General features: G+C 41.7%; 2 protein-coding genes across 2 annotated transcripts; both read right to left on the bottom strand.

Annotated features, from left to right (window-relative positions):
• Positions 1-210: 210 nt before the first annotated feature.
• On the bottom strand, positions 211-13,943 carry LOC311038636 (H-2 class II histocompatibility antigen, E-S beta chain-like). The gene is made up of 8 exons (XM_084048208.1): positions 13,837-13,943; positions 13,472-13,744; positions 12,001-12,214; positions 10,768-10,835; positions 9,627-9,743; positions 8,002-8,029; positions 3,193-3,230; positions 211-2,970 (listed from the first exon to the last, which is right to left on the bottom strand). The coding sequence occupies exons 1-6, from the start codon at positions 13,895-13,897 to the stop codon at positions 8,004-8,006; spliced, it is 759 nt and encodes a 252-aa protein (XP_083904334.1). The 5' UTR covers positions 13,898-13,943; the 3' UTR covers positions 211-2,970; positions 3,193-3,230; positions 8,002-8,003.
• A 1,274-nt stretch (positions 13,944-15,217) lies between these two features.
• Positions 15,218-19,128, bottom strand: LOC311038756 (H-2 class II histocompatibility antigen, A-U alpha chain-like). Its single transcript, XM_084048348.1, has 4 exons — positions 18,966-19,128; positions 17,784-18,035; positions 17,231-17,509; positions 15,218-15,434 (listed from the first exon to the last, which is right to left on the bottom strand). Exons 1-4 carry the CDS (start codon positions 19,030-19,032, stop codon positions 15,310-15,312), a joined length of 723 nt encoding a protein of 240 aa, XP_083904474.1. The 5' UTR covers positions 19,033-19,128; the 3' UTR covers positions 15,218-15,309.
• Between the last annotated feature and the right edge of the window lie 5,147 nt (positions 19,129-24,275).

A 24,275-nucleotide genomic window follows, 5' to 3' on the forward strand; every position in this document is an offset into this window, starting at 1 on the left:
AGAGTCAGGGTGCTGATGTTGTGCATGTTGGCTCACTGGCATTACACCAGTGGGTCTCAAAGTGTGGTCCAGGGACCCTCATGGTTCCTTGAGGAGGGTTCCAAATGGCCCCTTGGGGGTGTGTAACTCTGAGAGTGTACAAATGGAACCAAATGGACCTGTAAGGGTCCATTTGGTTCCATTTGTACACTCTCAGAGTTATGGGCGTCCTTGAAATGAAAAGGTTTGAGAACCACTGAGTTACACTAAATGGAACAGAGCCTTCATTAGTATCATTGGTAACACCTTTGAAGGAAGTAAGGAAGAGGCCCAACTTTCCAATATGGCTGCTGTGCATAGAGCCTGTTCATCTTCAATGAGAGGCGGGCATATTATTTATTCGGGACGCGCGGAGAAGTTGAGGGGCGGAGAGGCAGGCGGGCGCGGTCCCGTGAAATTCTCGCATTCTCGTTTGTGCACGTGCCCGCCCACGGGCGGCAAGAGCTGGATCGCGGTCAGCTTTTTTCTCCCCCAGGCGCAGGAGGACTAAACAATAATGATCACGGCGCGATCCCTCCTGATCCGAGCGAGAACGCCCGCGTCACCCGCCCCCCGTCTGTAACGACCCTTTGCAATATCCTCAGGGCCCACCTGTGGGCCCCGGACCACAGTTTGGGAACCACTGCACACTAGGGTTCAAGTGGTAAAAAAAAAACGTATGATTACATTTAATAATTATGCAAATGATTAAATATTATAATGATACAAATGATTATTATGAACTGAATTATGGGCTTTTTCCACAAACATGAATGAATTATTTCCACTAAGCATTTAGACGTGGTTGACCGTAACGTTAAGAAGTTACATTGTGTCTGATTAATACATTTTGTGTGATTAATTAATCCTCTGTTTCAATTAAGGAATATTTCACTTGAGGGGCTTTTCCGTGATTATTGGCACGACAGTGATGCCGTCAGGAACGGGGCGGAGCCGAGTTCTGCAAGCATCACTGAAGTGACAATAATCACGGTAAGATTGCGATTATACATAACAGTTACCATCACAATAAAACATATAAAAACGTATTGATATTGCGGTGCATTTCACTCTCAAAATAACAACCTACACAGTCCCGTCAGCGCTGGACAACTTTTACCAAACTGAACACACAGAGAAACAAAACGTAACTGTTAGCCCAATCTCATTGTAATTAATGTATTCGATAGAAATTCTAAATGTTTTAATGACAGATTGTGCTACTATACGTCTGTGAACTTCCCATGCAAACGGCTAGCCTAGCCGCTTAGCTCTGCTCTACTGCTGAGAGTTTTATATTTTGATTAGTTTAATTTGAGAACGGCCAGAGAGCATATATTTCAACCAATCAGAATGCTTGGTTGGAACTACCTGTTGTATAATATAACGTATAACACGATACAAGTGTTCTTGTCACTGACGTTTTTCCTCTCTTTTTTTTAATAGCCAATTATTGTTTACACCTTTTTCTCCCCAATTTAGTCATTATGCTAATGAATTATTTCCAACTGGCTCACCTGCCATTGAGGAGCCCCCACCGGGAGGAAATGGACATGAAAATGTCCATGGACCCCCATCTGAAAACATTTTGTACCAGGGTTCCTCATAAGAGATTTGAGCTAAAACCAATTAAAATCATATAATAATTATTCCATTTTTTTTAATGTTTCAAGATATTTCAAACATTTTGAGTAGCCTAAGTATAACATAGGGTTAACGTGGTTGAACTGATTGTAATGCTGCATTTTCTGGGGACCCCCTGGAAACGGCACAGCATGGGTTTCATGGCCAGGGAATGTGAGCGGATCTGTAAGCATCAACGTAGCTTTGTTGGGCGGTACTTCCTGTACTTCCTTTTCCTTGGTGTTTCGTCTTGATTGCGCTTAAACCCTAACATGTTACTTCACTAAAACTATGCCTAAACCTAACCTTAACTAACCTTAACCCTAACCTCACAAACACTATGCCTAACCCTAACCCTTACCTTAACCCTTACCCTAATTGGACGGGACCCCCTATTTGTAACTATACCTTTCAGGACGTGAACCCCTTTAGGGGTTCCTGTTGCTATGTACAGTATATTGCAACATACATTTGTTGTAATTTTTGAATAAATATTTGAATGCGTTTTTAGAATCGGCCTCAGGTCTAAATGGGTAAAACCTAGCCCTAACCTCACATAAATAATGCCTAACCCTAAACCTAACCTTAACCTCACAAACTATGCCTAAACTTAACCTCAAAACCCTGTCCGCCTGCCTGGGGCGAAACACCTGGGAAAGACATCCTCCCAGAACGTTAGAGGGGCTGCGATTTCTAAAAGGGCACTTTTGGTGAAAAAAGGCGATCTCCAAGCTCACAACGCGTTGCTTGGAGATCGTCTGTTTTCGGCAATTCTCTCGAACGCTGCCTTCAGGTAGGCCTATGCCATGGCATGGAAGGCCGTTTGCATTTCTTTCACCATAGAAAAGGTTGCATTCATGTTCTGGAGAGAGAGGACACTTTCACAGACGGGTAAAATGGCAGCATAGGCTCACCCACCACTTTGATGTCTATGTGTGCATGTATGTGCCTGTTCCTGTTAAGACTCTCAGTAGCTGGTCTCTCTCAGCATGATTCGCAACTATAAAATATTTATGAAAATACAAAATATTTATAAAAATATAAAATATAATTTAATTTGATGTATAGGCTCACCTAATGACCTTTAGCCTCAGCTTTTTGTTTAAATGACACATGTATCAACTGTTTAATGCATTATTATAATTATAATTATTGTTAATAGTATTATTATTATTATTATTATTATTATTATTATTATCCTTATTAATAATAATTATTTTATTATTATTTTATCACAATTAATTATTATAATTAGTATTTAACAGCTGACTGGTCAGACATGTAGTTCCTCCTCTCTCCAGCAGAGGGCCCACAGATGACTGCCTGCATCTGTGGAAACACAATCATTCAGTTAGAATGACACAGAATCAATGAACCAATCAGAATTAGTGTTACTGCTGGCATCAGGTCATTGTTTATTTTTGTGTATTTGTCCTTCTAGTGACATGTCTCTTGGGGGGCGCTCTTGTGTGTTCTATGTGTTGTAAGTTTCCAATTAGTTGACACTTGTTACAGCTGTGTGTTTTTTGTAATCAAGTATGTTTGTGTCACCTGTTGTGCTGGAGAAGAGGGCAGCAGCACTCATTCCACTGTGAGAGAGCAGGAGGAGGGAAGGAGAGTTTAACAGAAAGAAAGAAATTAAAGTAAATTAGAAGAAAGTAAAGTGAAATAAACGAATAAAGAAGAGAAAAGCAAAGGTTTTGCAGAAAGACTGAAGAATCCAAGTCGACCCCCACCCCCATTCGTGTGCAAGCAGGCAAAGTGGTCAGTAATTGTTGTGAAAGTCATGTATATATTTGTGAATGTCAGAATGCCCAAGTTGATGTTTTGTTTTTTTGTCTTTTCTGTATGTATTGTCAGTTCTACGATGTTTTCAAATGAATAAACACCAGTACAAGGAACCTGAGTCTTACATGCGTCGGATGGGAGTTACAATTAGACTGAATGGGCATTTAAACTGATTGGTTAAATATTCGCCCTACCGACGATCCTCCTGGCCAATGCCCAGTCACTGGACAACAAGCTCTCTGAGCTACGCGGACGCATTAAGTTCCAGGAGGAAACGAGGAACACTAGTGCCCTCATCTTCACTGAAACGTGGCTGGGAAATAAACACACTGACAGCTATATCGCTCTACAGGGCTTCTCTGTCCACCGCACTGACCGCATCACATCGGACCCGAAAGGTAAACAGAGCGGGGGAGGAGTTTGTATCTACACCAACAACGCCTGGTGTGTAGACACACACACAGTGACGTCACACTGCTCTGTGGACCTGGAATGTCTCTTTGTTAAATGCCGTCCCTTCTGGCTCTCCAGGGAGTTCAGTGCTGTAATTTTATGTGCTGTCTACATTCATCCTGCAGCTAAGACTGATATAGCCCTAAAAGAACTATCAGGTTTTATAAGGTCTCAGGAGTCTGCACATCCAAATGCGGCCATTGTAGTGGCAGGAGACTTTAACAAGGCCAACTTGAAAAAAGTTCTCCCACATTACCACCAGCACATCACAGTGGCCACAAGAGGAGAAAATACCCTGGACCACTGTTACAGCACTGTCCAGAAAGGCTATAAGGCACTGCTCCGACCACCTTTGGAGAGTCAGTCTGGAAAGTCAGACCACATGGCCATCCAGCTGCTGCCCGCCTACAGGCACAGGCTGAAGAAAACACCTGTCACAGCACGGGAAGTTAGAGTCTGGACAGAGCAGTCCCTCGTCGAACTCCAGGCCCGGTTCCATCACACTGACTGGGGGGTGCACAGGCGGGCTTCTGAGGACAATGTCAGTGTGTATACAGATGCAGTCAACAGTCACATCATAGACTGCATAGATGACACTGTCCAGAGGAAGCTCGTCAGGGTGTACCCTAACCAGCACCCCTGGCTGAACGGCGAGGTCCATCAGGCACTTCAGGCCCGCAACGCAGCCTTTCGGGCTGGGGACATCGGAACCACACGGGCCGACCTCCAGAGGACCATCCGAAAGGCCAAGAAGGAGTATGCGGCCAAACTGGAGGACCAATTTAACAGTGGTGATGTGAGGAGTACGTGGCAAGGCCTACAGAACATTACAAACTACAGGGGAGGAACCAGTCACATAGGGAACCCCTCGGCCTCTCTCCCGAATGAGCTGAACATCTTTTTCACCCGGTTTGAGCAGGCCACAAACACAGCACAACCTGCACCGTCCCCATCCAGGGACGCCTGCCCGCTGTCTATCTCTGTCCATGATGTACGGAGAGCCTTTAAAGGGCTGAATATCCACAAGGCCTCAGGCCCGGACAATATACCAGGCCGTGTCCTCAAGGCCTGTGCGGACCAGCTAGCAGATGTCTACACGGACATCTTTAACCTCTCCCTTTTCCAAGGAGTGGTCCCTGCCAGCTTCAAGATGTCCACCATTGTCCCGGTCCCAAAGCAGTCCAAGGTGGTAGGCCTGAATGACTGGAGACCTGTCGCTCTAACCTCCATTGCATGCAAATGCTTTGAAAAGTTAGTGAGAGACTACATCTGTGCGATGCTGCCCCCTACTCTGGACCCCTGGCAATTTGCATACCGGCAGAATAGATCGACCGACGACGCAATTGCACTGGCTCTCCACTCCGCCCTCCAACATCTGGACGTGAAGAACAAGGGCAGCAGGTGTGTAAGATGTTGTTTGTGGACTATAGTTCAGCCTTTAACACCATAGTTCCTGCCAGGCTCGATGCAAAGCTCAAAGTGCTGGGCGTGCATCCGGCACTGTGCACCTGGATACTGAACTTCCTGACAAACCGCTGCCAAGTTGTGAGAATGGGTGACATAACATCTGACCCCCTGACCCTCAGCACTGGAGCCCCCCAAGGCTGTGTGCTAAGCCCCCTCCTCTATTCCCTCTATACCCACGACTGCGAGACCAAGCTCAGCTCCAACATCATGGTCAAGTATGCGGACGACACGACAGTCATGGGCATGATTGTCAACGACGATGATACTGCATATAGAGAGGAGATCAGACTACTGGCTCTACGATGCCAGGAGGATAATCTCACCCTCAATGTTAAGAAGACCAAGGAGTTGATTGTGGACTACAGGGTACCAAGGAGAGAGCACGCCCCTATTTACATCAATGGAGTAGCGGTGGAGAGGGTCAGTGAATTTAAGTTTCTCGGGGTACACATAACTCAAGACCTTAAATGGTCAACACACACCACAAACGTGACAAAGAAGGCCCAACAACGCCTCCACTGCCTCCGGCAGTTGAAAAAGTTCAGTGTCAGCCCCACCATCCTCAGGTCCTTCTACAACAGCACGGTCGAGAGCGTGCTATTGTACTGCTGTACTGCTTGGTATGGCAGTTGCACCGCACTCGACAGGGGGGCCTTGCAGAGGGTGGTGAAAGCGGCCCAGCGCATCATAGGAGGTGAACTGCCATCCCTCCAACAACTCTACGAAAACAGATGCACTGCCAAAGCGGCTCGGATTATCAAAGACACTTACCACCCCAGCCATAAACTCTTCAAGGCCTGCAGAAACCCCCGCCCTGGAAAACGATTTCTTAGCATCCCAAGTACCACCAACAGGACGCTAAATAGCTTTTTCCCCACGGTAGTGAGACTGCTAAATAAGCAGTAGTGAAGGACTGGCTGTACACTCTGGACACACTGGACTTAATTATTGTTTTTTCTGATCTATTTATTAATATGAGTGTATCGGTATGTTTTTAAGTTTAAACGATCTTAAAGTTTTTTGCACTTTTTGCACTCTCAACTGCTGTTGTTGTTTTAAGCTGCACTACAATGTTTTTCACCCACTGTTTTACTTGTAATTCATGTGATGTGACAATAAAGTTCTATTCTATTCTATTCATATTAATCTCAACCACATTAAGTCAATAGTCTGACTGTTACAACAAGTCCTGCAACTTTTCTTTTTTTTTTTTATCAATCTGAGTTTTATTAATCTATATCACAGTCAACATAACCGTAGACATAACCAGAAGATTTATTTGACCATGTAAATATGATTGATCTGGTTTAATTCCATTTATAGTTGAGATGAATTGAAAAATGCAGTACACTTTACAATACAAGGTCCTCTAAACTGGATCGCTCATAAAAGCACAGCGGTTTATTTAAAATTAGATCCCTGTGCACTCACATCATGATGACATTTAAAAAAACAGACAGATATACACTACTATGCAGAACGTCATACAGTCAGCTTACAGGTTACTGTATGAAAAGCAAGAAATAAGAAATATGTACAATAAACAGTTCAGGCGGGGGGGGGGGGGGGCGGCAGGGGCGTCACGGCCATTCACTGTGCGTACGACGCGACACCCTCACTCTCACAGATCCGTGATTTCATACCACCCACTTTTTTGGAAAAAAGAAAAAAAAAACTTTTAAAAAAAATAATAAATCGGTAAAATCAGGAAATAATAGGAATCAAATAACCTAACCCTAACCCTAAAACCGAAATAAAGTAACCAAAACACGAAAAAAAACTAACAAAATCCGCCCAAAAAAACGCAACATTTTGAAAATACAAAATTTGTTTACATTTGACAGTTACAAATGTTTTTTTTCACGATTTTTCAAAAATAGCCAAAGTGTAAAGTCAGGGGCATAGTCCACCGAAACGAAAGTCCATCCCCCCCACCTTCTGAGAGCCTGTGACGTCCCTGGGGGGCGGGGGACTTTGACAGGGGCCAGTTTGAAATCGCAGTCTCTTGAAGGTGTATCTTTAGAGCCGTTTTGAAAGTGAGTAGGGTTTTACACTCCTTTACTCCTTTTGGTAGGGCATTCCACATTTTTGTTGCATAGCATGAGAACGAGTTCATTCCCTTGTTTGTGCCAAATCTGGGTTGAACATGATCAGTGGAGCTACCTCTGGTGTTATGATGATTGTGGACTTTTACGTTTTTGAAGTATTTTGAGAGGTACACTTATAACTGTTATAAGTGTGTGTACTAGTTTTAAGATGTGTGTACTCGTTTTATAAAATGTGTCAGGGGCGTCAATTGGGTATGGCAGGCTATTGCAGCTGCCATACCCTGGCTCCAGGGAAGAAAAAAAAAGAAGTACTTTTTTGATAATAAATCGGGAAAATCAGGCAAAAATAAGAATTAAATAACATAACCCTAACCTAACCCGAATCCTAACCCTAAAACCGAAATAAAGTAACCAAAAACTGAAAAAAAATTAACCCAACCCGCCCAGAACCGCACAAAAGCGCGGGGTGACCTCATGCACACGCGCTACGCGCGCGCGTGCATGAGGTCGCGTGCATGCTGCCATACCTTAGCTTTTGCTGAACTGACGCCAGTGAAATGTGTACTATAGTTTTATAAAGTGTATAGTTGGTATAGATTCTCACCTTCAGTTTGTGGGCACAGCAATGCGTCCTGATAGAAACAAAGAAGAGAGAACGTTAAAAGAGGTGAAATACTGACCTTTAAAACTAACCAGTAAGCCTAGTTTATACCAGTCTAGGTTCTAAAACAGTATGAATCACTTTAGTCAAACCAAGGGTGTCAAACTGGTGGCCCGTGGGCCACATATGGCCTGCGAAGAGGTCCAATCAGGATGATTTTGAGAAAAAGAGAAACAAAGAAAATAAAGAAAAAACTGCCATTTATTTATCTAGCCCAGGGGTGATGCAACTTTGATGATGTAGAGGGTAACTATATTTACACACTCACTCCAGGGGGCCACATTGCATATACTGTCAGAGGGCAGCCACCTCTTATCTCCATATTTCAACTTTTTTTTGTCATTCTATGTCACACAAAAGTAGCAAAAATAGCCGATCTACAAGCTCAAAACGTGTGCGACGTGTTTTGAGCTTGTAGATCTGCTAATTTTGCTATTTTTGAATTGGAATCGTCTTTTTTTTTGGAAACCTGAAAAGTAATATTTTTTATTTAATTTCAAATGCATTTATACTTACTTTATGAACTTAAATACAAATACATTGGACATAAAAAAGACAATAGAATTGTTATACTAGTCATTAAGCTAATATAGACTGAAGAAATTAAAGCGGGTCGTGTTTGCATGTTTGGAATCATAACAGCTGAAATCAATAATATATCACTATTCTGATATTAACCTGCGGGCCGCATTAAGTGGGGGCTGCATGTGGCCCCTGGGCCGCCAGTTGCCCATGTGTGATCTACCCACTGAGCATTTTTGGGGCTATTAGACGTCTAAAATACGTCTAAGGGCTTGGCTAAAACTGGGTTATAATTGGTCTAAAAGTGAAAGTGTTTTCAACGTCTATTCTTAGCCTAGACATTGATTAGCTGTTTTTCAAGCGTCTATTTATAGACCGTCTATATTATAGCCCTTGAAATGACATCTATAATATAAACGGTCTAAATATAGACGCTTAAAAAACAGCTAATCAACGTCTAAGAATAGACATTGAAAAAACTTTCACTTTTAGACCAATTATAACCCAGTTTTAGACAGAGGTCTAATAGACATGCAACTATGGCTCACTGGGTAGCCCCTCTGACACAGCCCTGTCTCCCACAGTCCTCAGCAGTGAGCTGGTTGTGTAAACACTAAACAGTCTATTCATAAATGACAGTTAACATTCTCTATTTGCTTAATTTATAAACTACATCGTTAAGTGGGCCTACCACCTGTAGCCAAGCTGAAACCGTTTACTGCTGTGGTTACAAATGTTGTCCAATAAAATTAAGGTTGACGTCTAAGATCGGACATTCAACCATAATTGGAAATTGGTAAAAAAAAAAAAAAAAAAGTTCAGCTGCAAACCTGTGTTTCTCATATGTTTACAAGTGGTTGTGAAGGAATACAACATCAAACAGGAGTCTGTCATGACAGACACCTGAAACACAGTTTGTTACGTGAAACCTGGTTTACTAATGGTTACTATTGCAACCTCCTGCTCAGCATGAGAGGAACCGCAGGTTCAGACATTTAGTGAATTAAACATGATAATTAAATATGTTAATTAAATATGGTAATTACCCCTCCTCCTCTTCCATTGGTAGTAGATGAATCCAGACAGACCCAGAGTCAAGCCCACAACCAGACCAGATGTTCCAATGGCCATCTTGTTCCTGACTGACTCTGGCATGGAGTCATCTGATAATATAATAAACAAACATTACAACCCAATACAATTAAATACAATAGCCTACGATACAATACAATATAATATAATATTTATACGAGCCACAATAAGAGGAATAATCAATGAGGAGCATCATTGAGAGATAAAGCCCTTCAGGGTGAATAGACCGTGTCAGGGTCTAATCACCTTGTCAGGGCTTATTTCTCAATAATGACCTGCTCCTCATTGATTTTCTCTTGCTTATTAAAATACACTACAGTAGAGTACACTTACTGTACTACAAAGACAAAGTGCAGTAACTACACAAAGGGCTCTATTTTTGCTGGTGCCTTACCTATTAACCCTAAACTTCTTTGACATTTTTTTTTCTATTTTTAAAACCATTTTCAAATAGTTCAAATAGACGATCTACAAGCTCACAACGTGTCCATGTAGATGGGCTACAGTTGAACTATTTGAAAATGTTTAGGGAGTTTAGGGATAATAGGTAAGGCACCGGCAAAAATATGGCCCAAAGAGTTAAACTGATAAAAAGGGCTTTAAAGCAGGGGTCTTCAACAGGTGGTCCGGGATCCCTAGGGGGTCCTCAAAGTCACTGCAGGGGGGGCCACAAACTCTTTGTGTGATAGGATTCTTTTTTACATTAACCACTTGAACCCTAGCATCCCTAGTCTGAGGGGAACATTGGCCGAAAATAGCAGATCTACAAGCTCACAACGCCTCGCGCTGCGAAGCGTTGTGAGCTTGTAGATCGGCTATTTTAAGTGGTTTAACTGTCTGAACATACACATTGACATGAATCAAACACAACACTACACATTGATAGTGTTGTCAAATAAGTCTATGAAATCTATGATTTTTTCATGATTTTCCACACTTACAGCATAACCCTTGAGGTCATTGTTTATCCCCCAAAATCATATAGGCTGATCTGACCGCCGAGACTGAATAATCAATAAGTCAGTGTGTCCTAAAACGTTACTGTACTGTCTTTGTAGGGCAGTGGATTACAATAATTACAGTAGAGTCACATACCCCAGTCGACCACTAGGGGCTCAGTCAGGTCGGGGTGTTCCACCATGCATGAGATCTTCTCTCCTGATCTGTAACACACACACACACACACACACACACACACACACACACACACACACACACACACACACACACACACACACACACACACACACACACACACACACACACACACACACACACACACACACACACACACACACACACACATTTTTGATAGTATTCTACATGATATACATTACATGACTTATTAGTGTATGTTTTCAGTTGTAATGTTGTAATGTTTGTATAGCAGCTAATAATACTTCTACTACTGCTAGTACTACTACTACTGCTAGTAGTACTAATAATAATAATAATAATAATTCATTTTAATTATAACGCACTTTACATTCTTAGAATCTCAGAGTGCTACAGGTTTAAAAGCATGGCATAAAAACAGCATATAGGCAACCAAACTAATTCAAGGGACCCAACTAGGCTAAACTAAAGGGTCAATTTTTTCAAAAAAAATAGGTAAAATACAAACAGAGGCCAAAGAAAATGCTCTGTTAAAAGGGTAGGTTTTTAAAGCGTCAGTGGACTGTGGTTCTCTCATGTGGTCGGGGAGGGCGTTCCACAGACATGGGGCTGTGTAGCAGAAGGCCCGGTCGCCCATGGTAGTAGTACTCTGCTAGTAGTAGTATCAAATGGGGGAATTTGCCAAAATCAAGCGTAGGCTGGGATTGCCATGGCAATCAATTGGCTCATTTGGGCCACGGCCAAAGTCTTTTCTGCTTACTGTGAAGTTTGAAGCCTACAGTAACAACTACCGATGACACTTGCTAAGCATTTTGTGTGTGTGTGTGTGTGTGTGTGTGTGTGTGTGTGTGTGTGTGTGTGTGTGTGTGTGTGTGTGTGTGTGTGTGTGTGTGCATGCGCAGTGATGGAAAAGTTACTCATAAACAGTAATACATTACCTATTACTCTTTAACAAGTAATATTATTACTTTACATATTACTCCCTGCCAAAAGTAACTCGTTACTTATTACTCTACTTTTCTTCTGGACACCGACACTCGACGCCGGGCACTGCATTCCCTCGGGTCGTCTGGGACACGTGCACCGAATACGAAGTCGGTCGGTCGAACGGTTCTCGAGAATACGTGGATTACAGACATACGTGTGCATTTATTGTAAGATGTACTCATCTGGGTGTGTAGTGGAATGTATAGGTGTTTTTTAGGTGTGTACCTGGGTGTGTACTCCAGGTAGGAGTGGATCTGGTAGGACCAATCACCGTCTGACAGCTCATTGGTGGAAGTGACATCAGAGGTGGTTGGTTTTCCGTCTCTCAGCCAGGAGACGATGATCAGTTTAGGATAGAACTTGTAGGCACTGCACACCAGCATGTGTGAATGTCTACCACCAGAGGGCAGCGCTGAGGCCAGTCTCACGTCAGGCTTCACTGCAATAACATTATTATTATTATTATTATTATTATTATTATTATTATTACCCGTATTATTATTATTATTATTATTATATGTATTATTATTATTATTATTATTATTGTAATTAACATTGTACCCTTATTATTTTATCATTATTAATAATAGAGTGAATGCTTAAAAAGAACAGATCTACAAGCTATGGGTTTTGTAGACAGTCGTGGAAAAAGTACTTTTTTCAAGTGTTGATACTTTTAAGTAAAAGTATCAATACTGCAATGTAAAAATACTCTTCAAAATGTTTCAAATTCAAAATGTACTTGAGTAAAAGTGCAAAAGTGTTGGCATCACGTAAAGTACCAAAACGAAAATAGCAGATTTACAAGCTCACAACGCGTTGCATCGCGACACGTTGTGAGCTTGTAGATCTGCTATTTTCAAATAGCCTAGGAATAAAATAGGGCTAAAGTGGTTAATGTGTGTTTTGTAACACATGGAATATAACAATTTATATCTGCAAAGTAACTAGTAACTAAAGTTTTCAAATAATTGTAGTGGAGTAAAAGTACAATATTTGCCTCTGAGATGTAGTGGAGTAATAGCAAAAGTACTGAAAATTGGAAATACTCCAGTAAAGTAAAAAATACCTCACAACTGTCTACTTAAGTACAGTGCTTGAGTAAATGTACTTAGTTACTTTACAGCACTGCTTTTTTTTTCTTTTTCTTTTTTTTCTTTTTCTTATTTCCACACAACAGCTCTAAGGTGTATTCAAAAAAATGAGTGGTATTCCCCTTTAATGGTAACTTTGTAACTAAAAGTTGCTTGAATTAACTTTATTACATTTTGGCAGTTAATAAGTTAGACTACTATTCACCGGGGAAAGTAATAATATTACAGTAATATTTATTATTGTTAAATAGCTGCCTAACACTGATTATGACTAATGTACAGACTACACTACTAGTACAGTCATTACAATGTTAAATGATTGATATTAATATAGATCATATGTCAGTAATGTTAATAACAACAGCAACTGCTAATAATTTTGTAGGTTTGACGTCTGCCTGGTAACAAGTGATGAGGGTGAATCATATTTTTTCATTGGGTGTTGTAGAGTAGTCATGAGTCATAATCAATACAGGTAGCCTACAGACAAGTATTATTATTATAAGTATTATTGTTATTATCATTATTATTATCATCATTATTATTATCAGTAAAGAGTACAGTTTATGAGGTGATGTGTGTTGATAGGTAGGTCAGCTCACCTCTCTTATCCAGAGCGTTGGAGTAGTCGATCCCAATGTTGGGTTTGCAGACTATCTCTCTCTCTGATCTCAGTGAAGCGATTCTTCCAGGATTATTATTCCAGCTCTCTGCCTGCTTCACACCAAGCTCAGTGTATCCTACAACCTTCCCTACTCTGCTGTCCCACCTGATGAACTCGTCTTTATTGAAATAAAATGATCTGATGTACTGTATGTCCTTCAGCTCACTGGAGTTAAACACACAGCGCATAACATCATACTGCAGATATCCATCTGGAAATAGAAATGTAAAAATGTCACCAATCTTCCTATTTCTATTATCTCTATAATGTCAACCCAGACTGAATGTATGAAATAACGCTTACCTGCTCGATAGAAACAGATGAAGCACAGTGTAACGCAGAGCCAGAGATTATCTGAAGTCATGTTGATGAGTTGAGATGTTTCAGAATTTAGTTGAAGTGTTGATGAGTTGAGATGTTTCAGAGAAATGAACACTGACTCGCTTCTCCAACTATCTACTCTACAACAACCAATGAAAAAACCCTATTCACCCTCATCACTTGTTACCAGGCAGACGTCAAACCAAATATTCAATAAACACCTGGACTGCATGTATATCAGTATCTCTACTACATGGTTTTGTTTACAATATTCACCGTACCGTTCAATTGATGTATTATTACTTTTCCTGTGATCGGGGAAATGAAGCACTCCTATAGGTTTTACAACAAATGCATTACTCTTGTCTCTTTTAACTACAAGGCAGATATTGTGTACCCGGGTCAAAGACGAGACGTGCACATTTGTTGTCCGGGGCATATTTAAAATTATTTAATATAATATTAAATAACTCAACTCATACCCTTCTTTTGACCCATACATATTACTGCAAACTCTTAATTTGATGTTCATTATTCAGCTTTAAAGCGTCAAAATGTCATATAGTATAACTGTCTGGGCTAAAATACTAATTACACAGATATTTTTTTAAATGTTGAAATCCAATTATTTATTTATTTACATATGGATATGAAGCATCAACTGACGGTGAGAAAACGATAATGTTACTTCCGCCGAATTAGTTCAATTTTCACCAGAAACAGACTGTATCAAATATGAGTGACTGACTATCATAAACGATACAGAACCTCCTCCCTGACAATATCGCCGAGACAGTTTGTTTATTTTTGGACCACAATTCTTATATGAGACGATTAAGATGACCCAATGTTATTCTCCATAGAGAAATTACTTTACGAACTAGGGGATGAACGAGTGACGTCAGGACTTCTGTACTCTATTATCATCCTTTGATATTTGTTTTTGGTCTGTCTTAGTAAAAAAAACAAGTTATTGCATTTTAATATAAAATACTGTTTTTTTTACTGGTGTTACACTGAATGACATTGCGTTACTCTGAATGACGTACTGTATCAATACAGCCCACACATAGTGATTACATGTGATTTATTCAGCAAGAACAATAATGATTCCATGAACTATTATTACTAGCAGCAATAATATTTCCCTTTAGCTACTTTTAAGCAAGCATTAAATTAAGCATGCACATTTTTAACATCTTATTCTGTTATTATGCATAGTTTTTATAACTGAAAAATAGGTAAAATAAAAATAATAGTGAACTAGTAAACTAGAGATATCTACCCTCACCATCTACAACTAGAGATATCTACCTTCACTTTAAAACAATCAGACAATAAGAAATTATGATGACGATGATGATGATTTTCAAATGATTTAATGAACATTATCTACTGAGTTTCTCATTTTTATTGTTAAAATCATGTGTTAAATTGCTGTTCCATAATGTGCTTTTAGTCGCACTGGTTTCCTTTGATGAGGAAGAAGGTTCCCATGGCGACCCCCAGCAGAGCGACGGTCAGTCCTACAGCACAGTAAACATCTGGCCCCACACTGGACTGATGCTGACTGACCACATCTGGAACACACACACACACACACACACACACACACACACACACACACACACACACACACACACACACACACACACACACACACACACACACACACACACACACACACACACACACACACACACACTGTAATAAATATTCTTCTAAGGTTTGCGAACCCTGTGTAGGCAACTGGGCCTTGCGGAGACCTGTGCTCCAAGGAGCACACTTTTCTAGTTTATGGACAGTATTTATTCATCAGGACAGTGTTTATTTATAAACAGTATTTGTACTGTTGGACATGATTTAATTTGGGACAGTATTCAGGACAGTGTTTATAAATCAACAGTATTTACTAGATTTTCAGGTAGCTATGCGGCCTGAAAATCCAGCCCTATATTTCACTGATCAGAGCAATGGTCACCGAGTTATGGTCATTTGAAGTGTTCAACACTGCTGTAGTTTCCCCATATGTGTGCTATTTCGTTTTTTGGGTGTGACTATTTTGATAGCAGAACCCTGAACAGTGTTTGTGCCGAGTTTGTTGTGGATCAGAGCGACGTGGAACCCTCTAGGCAATTTTAATATAGGATACTAGAGTTTCGGGGGGCTACGCCCCCCTCAACCCCAGCCGCGCACGGGGCCCAGCGTGGGTGCGTGTATATTGGGGTACCCAAATCGCCGGAGTAAAAGTGTCCAAAAGGAAAAAAAAAAAAAAAATTGGAAAAAATGTTAATAGTGATTGTTACTTTGGTGGTCCGCGGACCCCCTGGTGGTCCGCCGACCCCTGTGAGTGTTGGGACCCCCGGGGACCCCCCTGGAACATGGCGGACCCCTTCGGCAGTTCTTTTTTTTTTTCATGCACGGTTTGCTTGTTTCTGTCGCTTGTTTTGTAAAACCTGGCAGCAAACTTGGCAACCCGACTGACATCACTGACCTATCCTTGGTATTTGCACTTCCGGGTTGCATAATGATGACATCACTGTCGAGTCCTGTGGTGTCATGAACCTAGGCAGGTTTGTTTACCACATTAGCCTGGGCAGCGTGCTGTGCTGTGGCCGACTGGCCGTGGCTGTTTGTTTTTGTGTTTGGGATGAACATGGCACGTGAAGGACGGACATATTGTGATCGAGACATGAGTGAAGTGAAAGTAACGGCCTGGGTGGAACAAAGGAGGTACGTAAGAAGGGGGGGGGGGTTGAAGCAAAGGAGCTGTGTGTGTGGTGTTGTGGAGGACATGGGCAGAGTGCAATGGCGGCCGCTGGTGTTGTTTCGGCGAAACCCGTCGCCGTGCGGTGTCGGTGGTGTGCACGGTAAACGGTACGAAGCTGCCTCCCCTTCCGTTTTGTCCGACATTTGGTGAGTAGAATTAATTATGTTGCGCGGTGGAAAAGGTGTAGTGAGCAATGAGATGTCCCCTACGCGAGGCGTAAATTCAGCGCGGCCGCCGTGGCGAGTGAGTTGGCGACATGTGGTCGGGCGGTGCGTTGTTTATTCGATAACAGAGCTGTGGGGTGTCGCACCGAGGGTGCGGAAGTCGCTCGCCATTTATATAGTTAGATGGACATTATTTAGTCATGAACAGTGTTTATTCATCAGGACAGTGTTTATTCATAAACAGTACTGTAGTAGCCTCGTGTAGCAGAGGCCAGACTATCACTGCGTGGATATGAGTCTGGTGCTTCTATGAAGACGTTTTTTTCCCCAAGTTGCGGGATCAAAACAATGGCTCTGGAGTCTGGAGTCTGGACGCAATTGATTAGACCTACAACCAGTATTTATTTATAAACAGTGTCATCCATCAGGATAGAGTTCTTACCCCACATCCTGGTCTCAGGTCCAGGCAGTGATTGGTGGGTGACTGTACAGCTGTAGATGTCTCCCTGCTCTGGTGTGAACTTCAGTCTGGAGAACTGGTAGAAGGTTCCATCTTTGGGGAACGGCACGCTGTCTGTGATGTCAGAGGTCAGGTTGAGGGTGTTTCTGGTCCATGTGATGGTCACAGGAGCAGGATAGAAACCAGTCACATGACAGATGAGAACGTTGTCCACTCCCACCTCCACATGGTCTCTGGGGTACAGCATGGTGTCAGGTTGTTCTGTAGGCACAATACACAAACACACACAGATGTTACACACATCATACAGCAGAACCAGGGTCCACATCTGGACAGGAACACACACACACACACACACACACACACACACACACACACACACACACACACACACACACACACACACACACACACACACACACACACACACACACACACACACACACACACACACACACACACACACACACACACACACACACACACACACACACACACATTATCATTGTTGTGTTAAAACTTAGTATTTGTGGACCTTGTTTCACTGGTGGGTTCTTGAAGAGCTTGCGAACAATGTCCAGGTTGTATTTGCAGGTATGCAGGTTACCCACAGCATTTGGATAATCAGAAGTGAATGGATCTATATATTCAGGAACAGGAGACTCCACCTTCCCTTTGATGAAGTCTGCGTACCACATCACCTCACCATCCAGTCCAATCATGGCCTCTCCCTCTGTGATATCCTCTGTGTCTGAACATCCAGTGACTTGAATCTCCTCGTGTAAAACTATAAACAAAACAAAGATGACATTAAATCAAAGAGACAATGACACATCACTACATCAGATATATTTCATGTTCGGTTGTAAACATGAATATGAAGTATGTAAGGTAGCTTCATGTGACACAGACCTGCTGAAACAACCTGCTGTGTGTGTGTGTGTGTGTGTGTGTGTGTGTGTGTGTGTGTGTGTGTGTGTGTGTGTGTGTGTGTGTGTGTGTGTGTGTGTGTGTGTGTGTGTGTGTGTGTGTGTGTGTGTGTTGACTGTTAGTGAAGACTTTACACTTTAGTAGTACTGTACAGTATGTATAACGTTTAGTATAATGTATACACATACATGTTACAAGTACTATTAATACTACAAGAGTGTATGCATAAACATAACTAACCTGTATGCATAAACATAACTTTTGTGTAATGAGAGTAGAACAAAAATGTTTATTTTATATAGTAATATAAACATAAAGTACTAACAGTGTTAACCACTTAAACCCCAGCATCGGTATTGAGGGGAAAGCTTTAGCAGAAAATAGCAGATCGACAAGCTCACAACGCGACACAGCGCGTCACAATAACAGAAACAATAACAAAAAACAGAAAGTACACTAGCATTGAGCCCTGAGGGACTACGGTCAACCATATGGGGTTTAATTGGTTAATGACTAAAGGCATTTTTTTTATCAACACATTGCCTGTAAATAAAGACTCATCACACTGTCACTAGAACATTTATAACATGAATAATGTATACAGTATAAAGTATTTAATAGTGTATACAATAGCTGTTGTGTATAATGTGCTGTTTTAGCTATTTATAGTGTTTTTTTTGTAAAATACATTATATAAAAGTAAGTATATGTACATTTATATTGTTTATAAAAACAGTACATATTTAATGTATTATATCATATAATAAAATAAATCTCATGTACTTACTGCCTCCATAAGCTTTGACATGAAGTACAGAGCAGAGGAGGAGGAAGATGGTGGCTGAAATCTTCATCCTCAGAGAGAATCTGAACTGAATTTAACTGATCGAATAAACTGATTAAAATAAACAGATTCAAATAAACAAGTGAAAATAATCAGATGTTTACTTCGACAGAAGCTCTGTCGTCTGACACAGGGAAGGAGGTGCTCCTCTGTAGTTTAGGAGAATCAGCCAATCAGATTAAAGATTCACTGTTGCATCATCTGTCTCCGGCAAGACGACTCTGGACTTTTTAAGAGAAATATATTATAAGTTAGACATATATGGAAGTAGATAGAAAGAAAGAAAGAAAGAAAGAAAGAAAGACAGAAAGACAGAATAAAAGAAAGAAGTTTATAAAGGTAAAACCTTTCAGATGAGACATGATGGGAGGTTATAAAGTTAATTTACACAGAAGGTTCACTGATCCAGGACACGACCCCAGGACCGGGGGCACGGGGGTTGACCACTACAGTGGTCAACTGTGGTACTGCAAGCTTGAGGGGGTGCCAGGGGGTCCACAGCTAAATCCCCTACCCCCCTCTCACATGCACACAGGGAGGGAGGCCTATGGCCGAATACACACAGTTAAAACAAGCACTTTATGGCTGCCTTATGCCTTACGTGAAGCATAAGGCCGTTTCAATTCATTCCCTATGGAAGTCACATGGTTTGCTGTTTTATGCATGCCTCACGGCTCACTGGCTTTACCCCCCCCCCCCCCACCCAGGCAAGTCAGCCTTATCAAACAATGTGACTTGGGAATGAATTGAAATGGCCTTATGCTTCACGTAAGGCATAGGGCACGCATACAGCGCTTGTTTTAACTGTTTGCATGCAGCCCGTGAATTCAATGCTTCATGGGGTGTGTAATTGATAGAAAACAAGTCATTTTTTAGGTGAAATACTCCTTTAGCTACTTTAACTGGCCAGAGACTTTCAGAGTCCCCTAGTTTTGTTACTAAACCCTAACAGGGTGATTAGACCGATAGTTGAGGGTCTAATCATCCTGAAGAGGTTTATTTCTCATTAATGACCTGATGCTCCCCATTGATTATTATACCATAATTTCCCTTAACGTTTGAAAACCGTTCAAACAAATCATAGACAATGACGGGTGTGTAAACACTTCATTGATGTTACATTGAGAATGGTGCTACACAACCTACACAATGTACACAAACTACAACACACTCTAGGAGCCATCAGTGGTGTAAAGTAACACCATTTTGAGGTACTTTTACTTCACCGGAATATTTCCAATTGTCTATACTTTAACTTCTACTCCACTACATCTCAGAGGCAAATATTGTACTTTTACTCCACTACAATTATTTGAAAGCTATATACTAGTTACTTTGCAGATATAAATATATTATATTATAAAACATACATTAACCACTTTACCCTATTTTATACCTAGACTATTTGAAAATAGCAGATCTACAAGCTCACAACGCGTCACACCGCGACACGTTGTGAGCTTGTAGATCTGCTATTTTCAAACATTTTAGTACTTTTACTCTTGGTACTTTGAGTACATTTTGATGCCAATACTTTTGTACTTTTACCCAAGTAAGTTTTGAATTCCGGACTTTTACTTGTAACAGAGTAGATACTACGTTGCAGTATTGATACTTTTACTTAAGTAAAACATTTGAGTACTTTTTCCACCACTGGGAGCCATCTTGATGGAACATTTCTTGGTTCAGAGGTTTCAGGTTTTAGGGAAGCAGAGACTTTCTGTCAGCTCTGCAGTTTGCTGTGTGTGTGTGTGTGTGTGTGTGTGTGTGTGTGTGTGTGTGTGTGTGTGTGCGCTGTTTGGTCATGTGATCAAAGTGTCACATGATCAGAGGTTCGGCTTGAAAGCTGAACTGGAAAGTCCCCAAACTTTAATGTCACGCAATGCCACTCAACAGCCAATCAAATGTCTTCTTTTAATAAGCATCACCTGTTACTAGAGGCAGACATGTTCAACTGAACAGAGAGAGAGAGAGAGAGAGAGAGACAGAGAGAGAGAGAGAGAGAGAGAGAGAGAGAGAGAGAGAGAGAGAGAGAGAGAGAGAGAGAGAGAGAGAGAGAGAGAGAGAGAGAGAGAGAGAGACAGACAGACAGACAGACAGACAGACAGACAGACAGACAGACAGACAGACGGGGTGACAGAACCTCCAAAACCTTCCTCCTTATTCTGTCATAATTCAGTTTTTTTCAACTATCTTATTTCACAGTTTTTAATTATTTGCACTGTTTTATGTACCTAGAAAAGTGTTCTATAAGTTTAGTGTATCATTATTATTATTATTATTAGCATTATACATGCATAGTGTGTGTGTGTGTGTGTGTGTGTGTGTGTGTGTGTGTGTGTGTGTGTGCGTGCGTGCGTGCGTGCGTGCGTGCGTGCGTGCGTGCGTGCGTGTGCGCGCGCGCGTGCGTGTGTGCGTGTAGTTACTTTACACCACATACAGGTTGTCAGAGTGTGTGTCAGTGTGTGTGTTTCTGATAGTAAGCAAATGCTGCGTCTCCCTCTAGTGGACGGTTACAACATGTTGTTATTGTCAGTCATCAGAAGCTGATGTACTTTATAAGATCAGAGCACTACGTCACATTACATTACATTACATTACAGTCATTTAGAAGACGCTTTTATCCAAAGCGACTTACAATAAGTGCATTCAACATAGGTAGGGAACGAAACTACTAATCACCAGAGGTCTTAAGTGCATTTCCTGTAAAAACAAGCAACCAAGAGTATACAGTACCTATAGCGCTAAGGTAAAAGTGCAATATATCAGCTATCTACTTTCATAAACACATGAGATAAAATAGCCAAATCAAATGAGCACGAGCTAATAGATCCAATACAACAATACAACAATAGTTCCTACAACTAGTTAACAACAAGTAGGCCAGGCAAAGAGGAAGGGTAGTGTTTCCTGAAGAGGTGGGTTTTCAGCCTGCGGCGAAAGATGGGCAGTGACTCTGCTGTCCTGACATCAGTGGGAAGTTCATTCCACCACTGTGGGGCCAGAACAGAAAAAAGTTGTGACCGTGTCTGATAGAAATGTTTTGATTAATCATAATTTGTCTAATGTCCTAGACCTGCTTTAAATGTCAAATTAATATAATGCTGTCATATTGGCCTAAACTCTGTCATGTACTATTCTGCTATTTCTCTGTCTATGCAAGGTCAGACTAGTTACAGGCCTTTCTGTGGTTATCTATTGTTTTAAGAACACCATATCTCGGTGTTCTCCTCCAATGCATAACCCTTCTCACAGTTTCACGAAGTTACCTCTGACCAGTGACAGGTCAGAGCCGAGGCCAACGTGTTGTTCGAGACATGTCGACGCTGTTTGTTCAAAGATAAACTGTCACACCATCTTCATCATCATCATCATCTACCATCATCATCCTCATCTGACGATGACGTACTCATCACTATCCACCAATAGCAGGACTACACCTCTGACGGCTGGACGCTTGATGTATCTTCAATGATGTCATATGTTTATGTTAACGGACGCTGTTAAAGACCAGTGCTTTCTCTGTTTAATGGCAGAGAGACGACGACCGATGATGCGTTAACCCCTGTGATACTGTAACCTTCCATTCTCTCTCTGTCTGAATACAAGATATTTCGTTACATCCATGGCTGCCTGTGTCCTGAGTCTGGTTTTTCTTTATCGCCTTTTATGAAAATGTTCTAATACTTATATGAATATCGATGTGATGTTTCGCCCTGTATCGATATTTATATATTTGGTTGATAGGGAAAAAACCTACTTTATCAGTGTCGATCGACCAGAAGGACCGTTGAGTGGCGAGGGAGTCAGTCGCCCCGAGGTGGCAGACCTGAGTGGTCGGGCAGGGGTGTGGGCATTGACCAAAACCCGGAGGTAAGAAAGAGCTGTTCCTTTCACTGCCCTATAGGCTAGCACCAAGGTTTTAAACTGAATGCGAGCCGCTACGGGGAGCCAGTGCAGAGAACGGAGAAGGATAGTTGTGTGAGAGAACTTGGGGCGGTTGAACACCAGACGAGCCGTAGCTTTCTGAACTAGCTCCAGAGGTCTGATGGCAAATGCCGGAGCACCAGCCAGGAGGGAGTTGCAGTAGTCCAGGCGGGAGATGACAAGAGCCTGGATGAGCACCTGGGCTGCCTTCTCCGTGAGGAAGGGGCGAATCCTCCTGATGTTGTAGAGGAGGAATCTGCAGGACCGTGTCACTGATGCGATGTTAGCCGAGAACGACAGTTGATCGTCCAGGGTCACCCAGATTCTTCGCAGTCCGAGTTGACGTCACCACAGCGTTCTCAATGGTGATGGCCATGTCTCGGTGAGGACAGCCCTTCCCCGGGATGAACATCAGCTCGGTCTTGTCCAGGTTGAGCTTCAGGTGGTTTGTCGACATCCACTCCGAGATGTCAGCCAGACAAGCAGCAATGTACGCCGGACTTCGTATGACGTGTCAGCCTGTGTCCCTTTTATACAGCCGGTCTTTTTCGCCCATGTATGGACGAAACGTTGCAGAGCCTTGTGTACCTTTTTTAGACAAAAGCAAATGTTATCACATGGATATATACATACCCAGGTATGATGAAATCGAGGTGCGGCCGAAGCCAAGTAAATAAATTAGTACTCTTTCCACCACTGATTTTAACTGATAAAGTTGAACAATGAAGTCAGTTCAGCTTTGAAGCAGTTTTACTGTAGCTCCTAAAACTAACACTCACCAACGTGTTCTTTCAAGGCTTTTTTCCAACGTGTTTGAAGGCTTGTTTCCAGCTGAATGAGCGAGAACGTCTGTTCTGTCAACTCAGCTAATATTCTTCTTCTTCTTTGGTTTTATGGCGGGTCGCAACCGTTTGCTTTTAGGTGCATACCGCCACCTACTGTACCGGAGTATGTAGTCTGACTCCTTACACTTCTCTATTCCATTTATCCGTTATTCTAAGTTATAGTGTGACAGAGCTAGGACACATACTGTATTATCATTCGGGCTGCATCTTCATGATGGTAAGACTGAATTGTAGGCTACTTGTGTGGCGTTCATATGGTCAACAAGTTTCAATAATTATTTAGGTTTTAACTTAACTATTTGTGTGGCGTTCATGTGCTAAACAAATAAATAACGGAGGAGAAGGCGTAAAATCTATGTACTTTAATCATGTTTACAAAAAGTATTAAAAGCCAATAGGTTTCGACCAGCAACTGGTCTTGTTCAGGGCAAGTACGAGACTGACAAACAAACACAGGTCCATAAATAATGTCAGAACGCCT

The sequence above is a fragment of the Gymnoscopelus microlampas genome (assembly GCF_963454915.1).
Source record: "Gymnoscopelus microlampas genome assembly, chromosome: 22".
NCBI lineage: Eukaryota > Metazoa > Chordata > Actinopteri > Myctophiformes > Myctophidae > Gymnoscopelus > Gymnoscopelus microlampas.

What these genes read in the sequence shown, in the direction of transcription:
- LOC311038636 (XM_084048208.1), bottom strand. Translation starts at nt 13,897, where the DNA reads ATGACTTCAGATAATCTCTGGCTCTGCGTTACACTGTGCTTCATCTGT. An exon ending in TACCTGGAGTACACACCCAG is followed by an intron (nt 10,836 to 12,000) that starts GTACACACCTAA and finishes TGTGTGTTACAG; the next exon opens with ATCAGGAGAGAAGATCTCAT. An exon ending in CCAATGGAAGAGGAGGAGGG is followed by an intron (nt 8,030 to 9,626) that starts GTAATTACCATA and finishes TGTTTCTATCAG; the next exon opens with GACGCATTGCTGTGCCCACA.
- LOC311038756 (XM_084048348.1), bottom strand. Translation starts at nt 19,032, where the DNA reads ATGAAGATTTCAGCCACCATCTTCCTCCTCCTCTGCTCTGTACTTCAT. An exon ending in GAACCCACCAGTGAAACAAG is followed by an intron (nt 17,510 to 17,783) that starts GTCCACAAATAC and finishes TTGTGCCTACAG; the next exon opens with AACAACCTGACACCATGCTG. An exon ending in ACCTGAGACCAGGATGTGGG is followed by an intron (nt 15,435 to 17,230) that starts GTAAGAACTCTA and finishes TGTGTGTTCCAG; the next exon opens with ATGTGGTCAGTCAGCATCAG.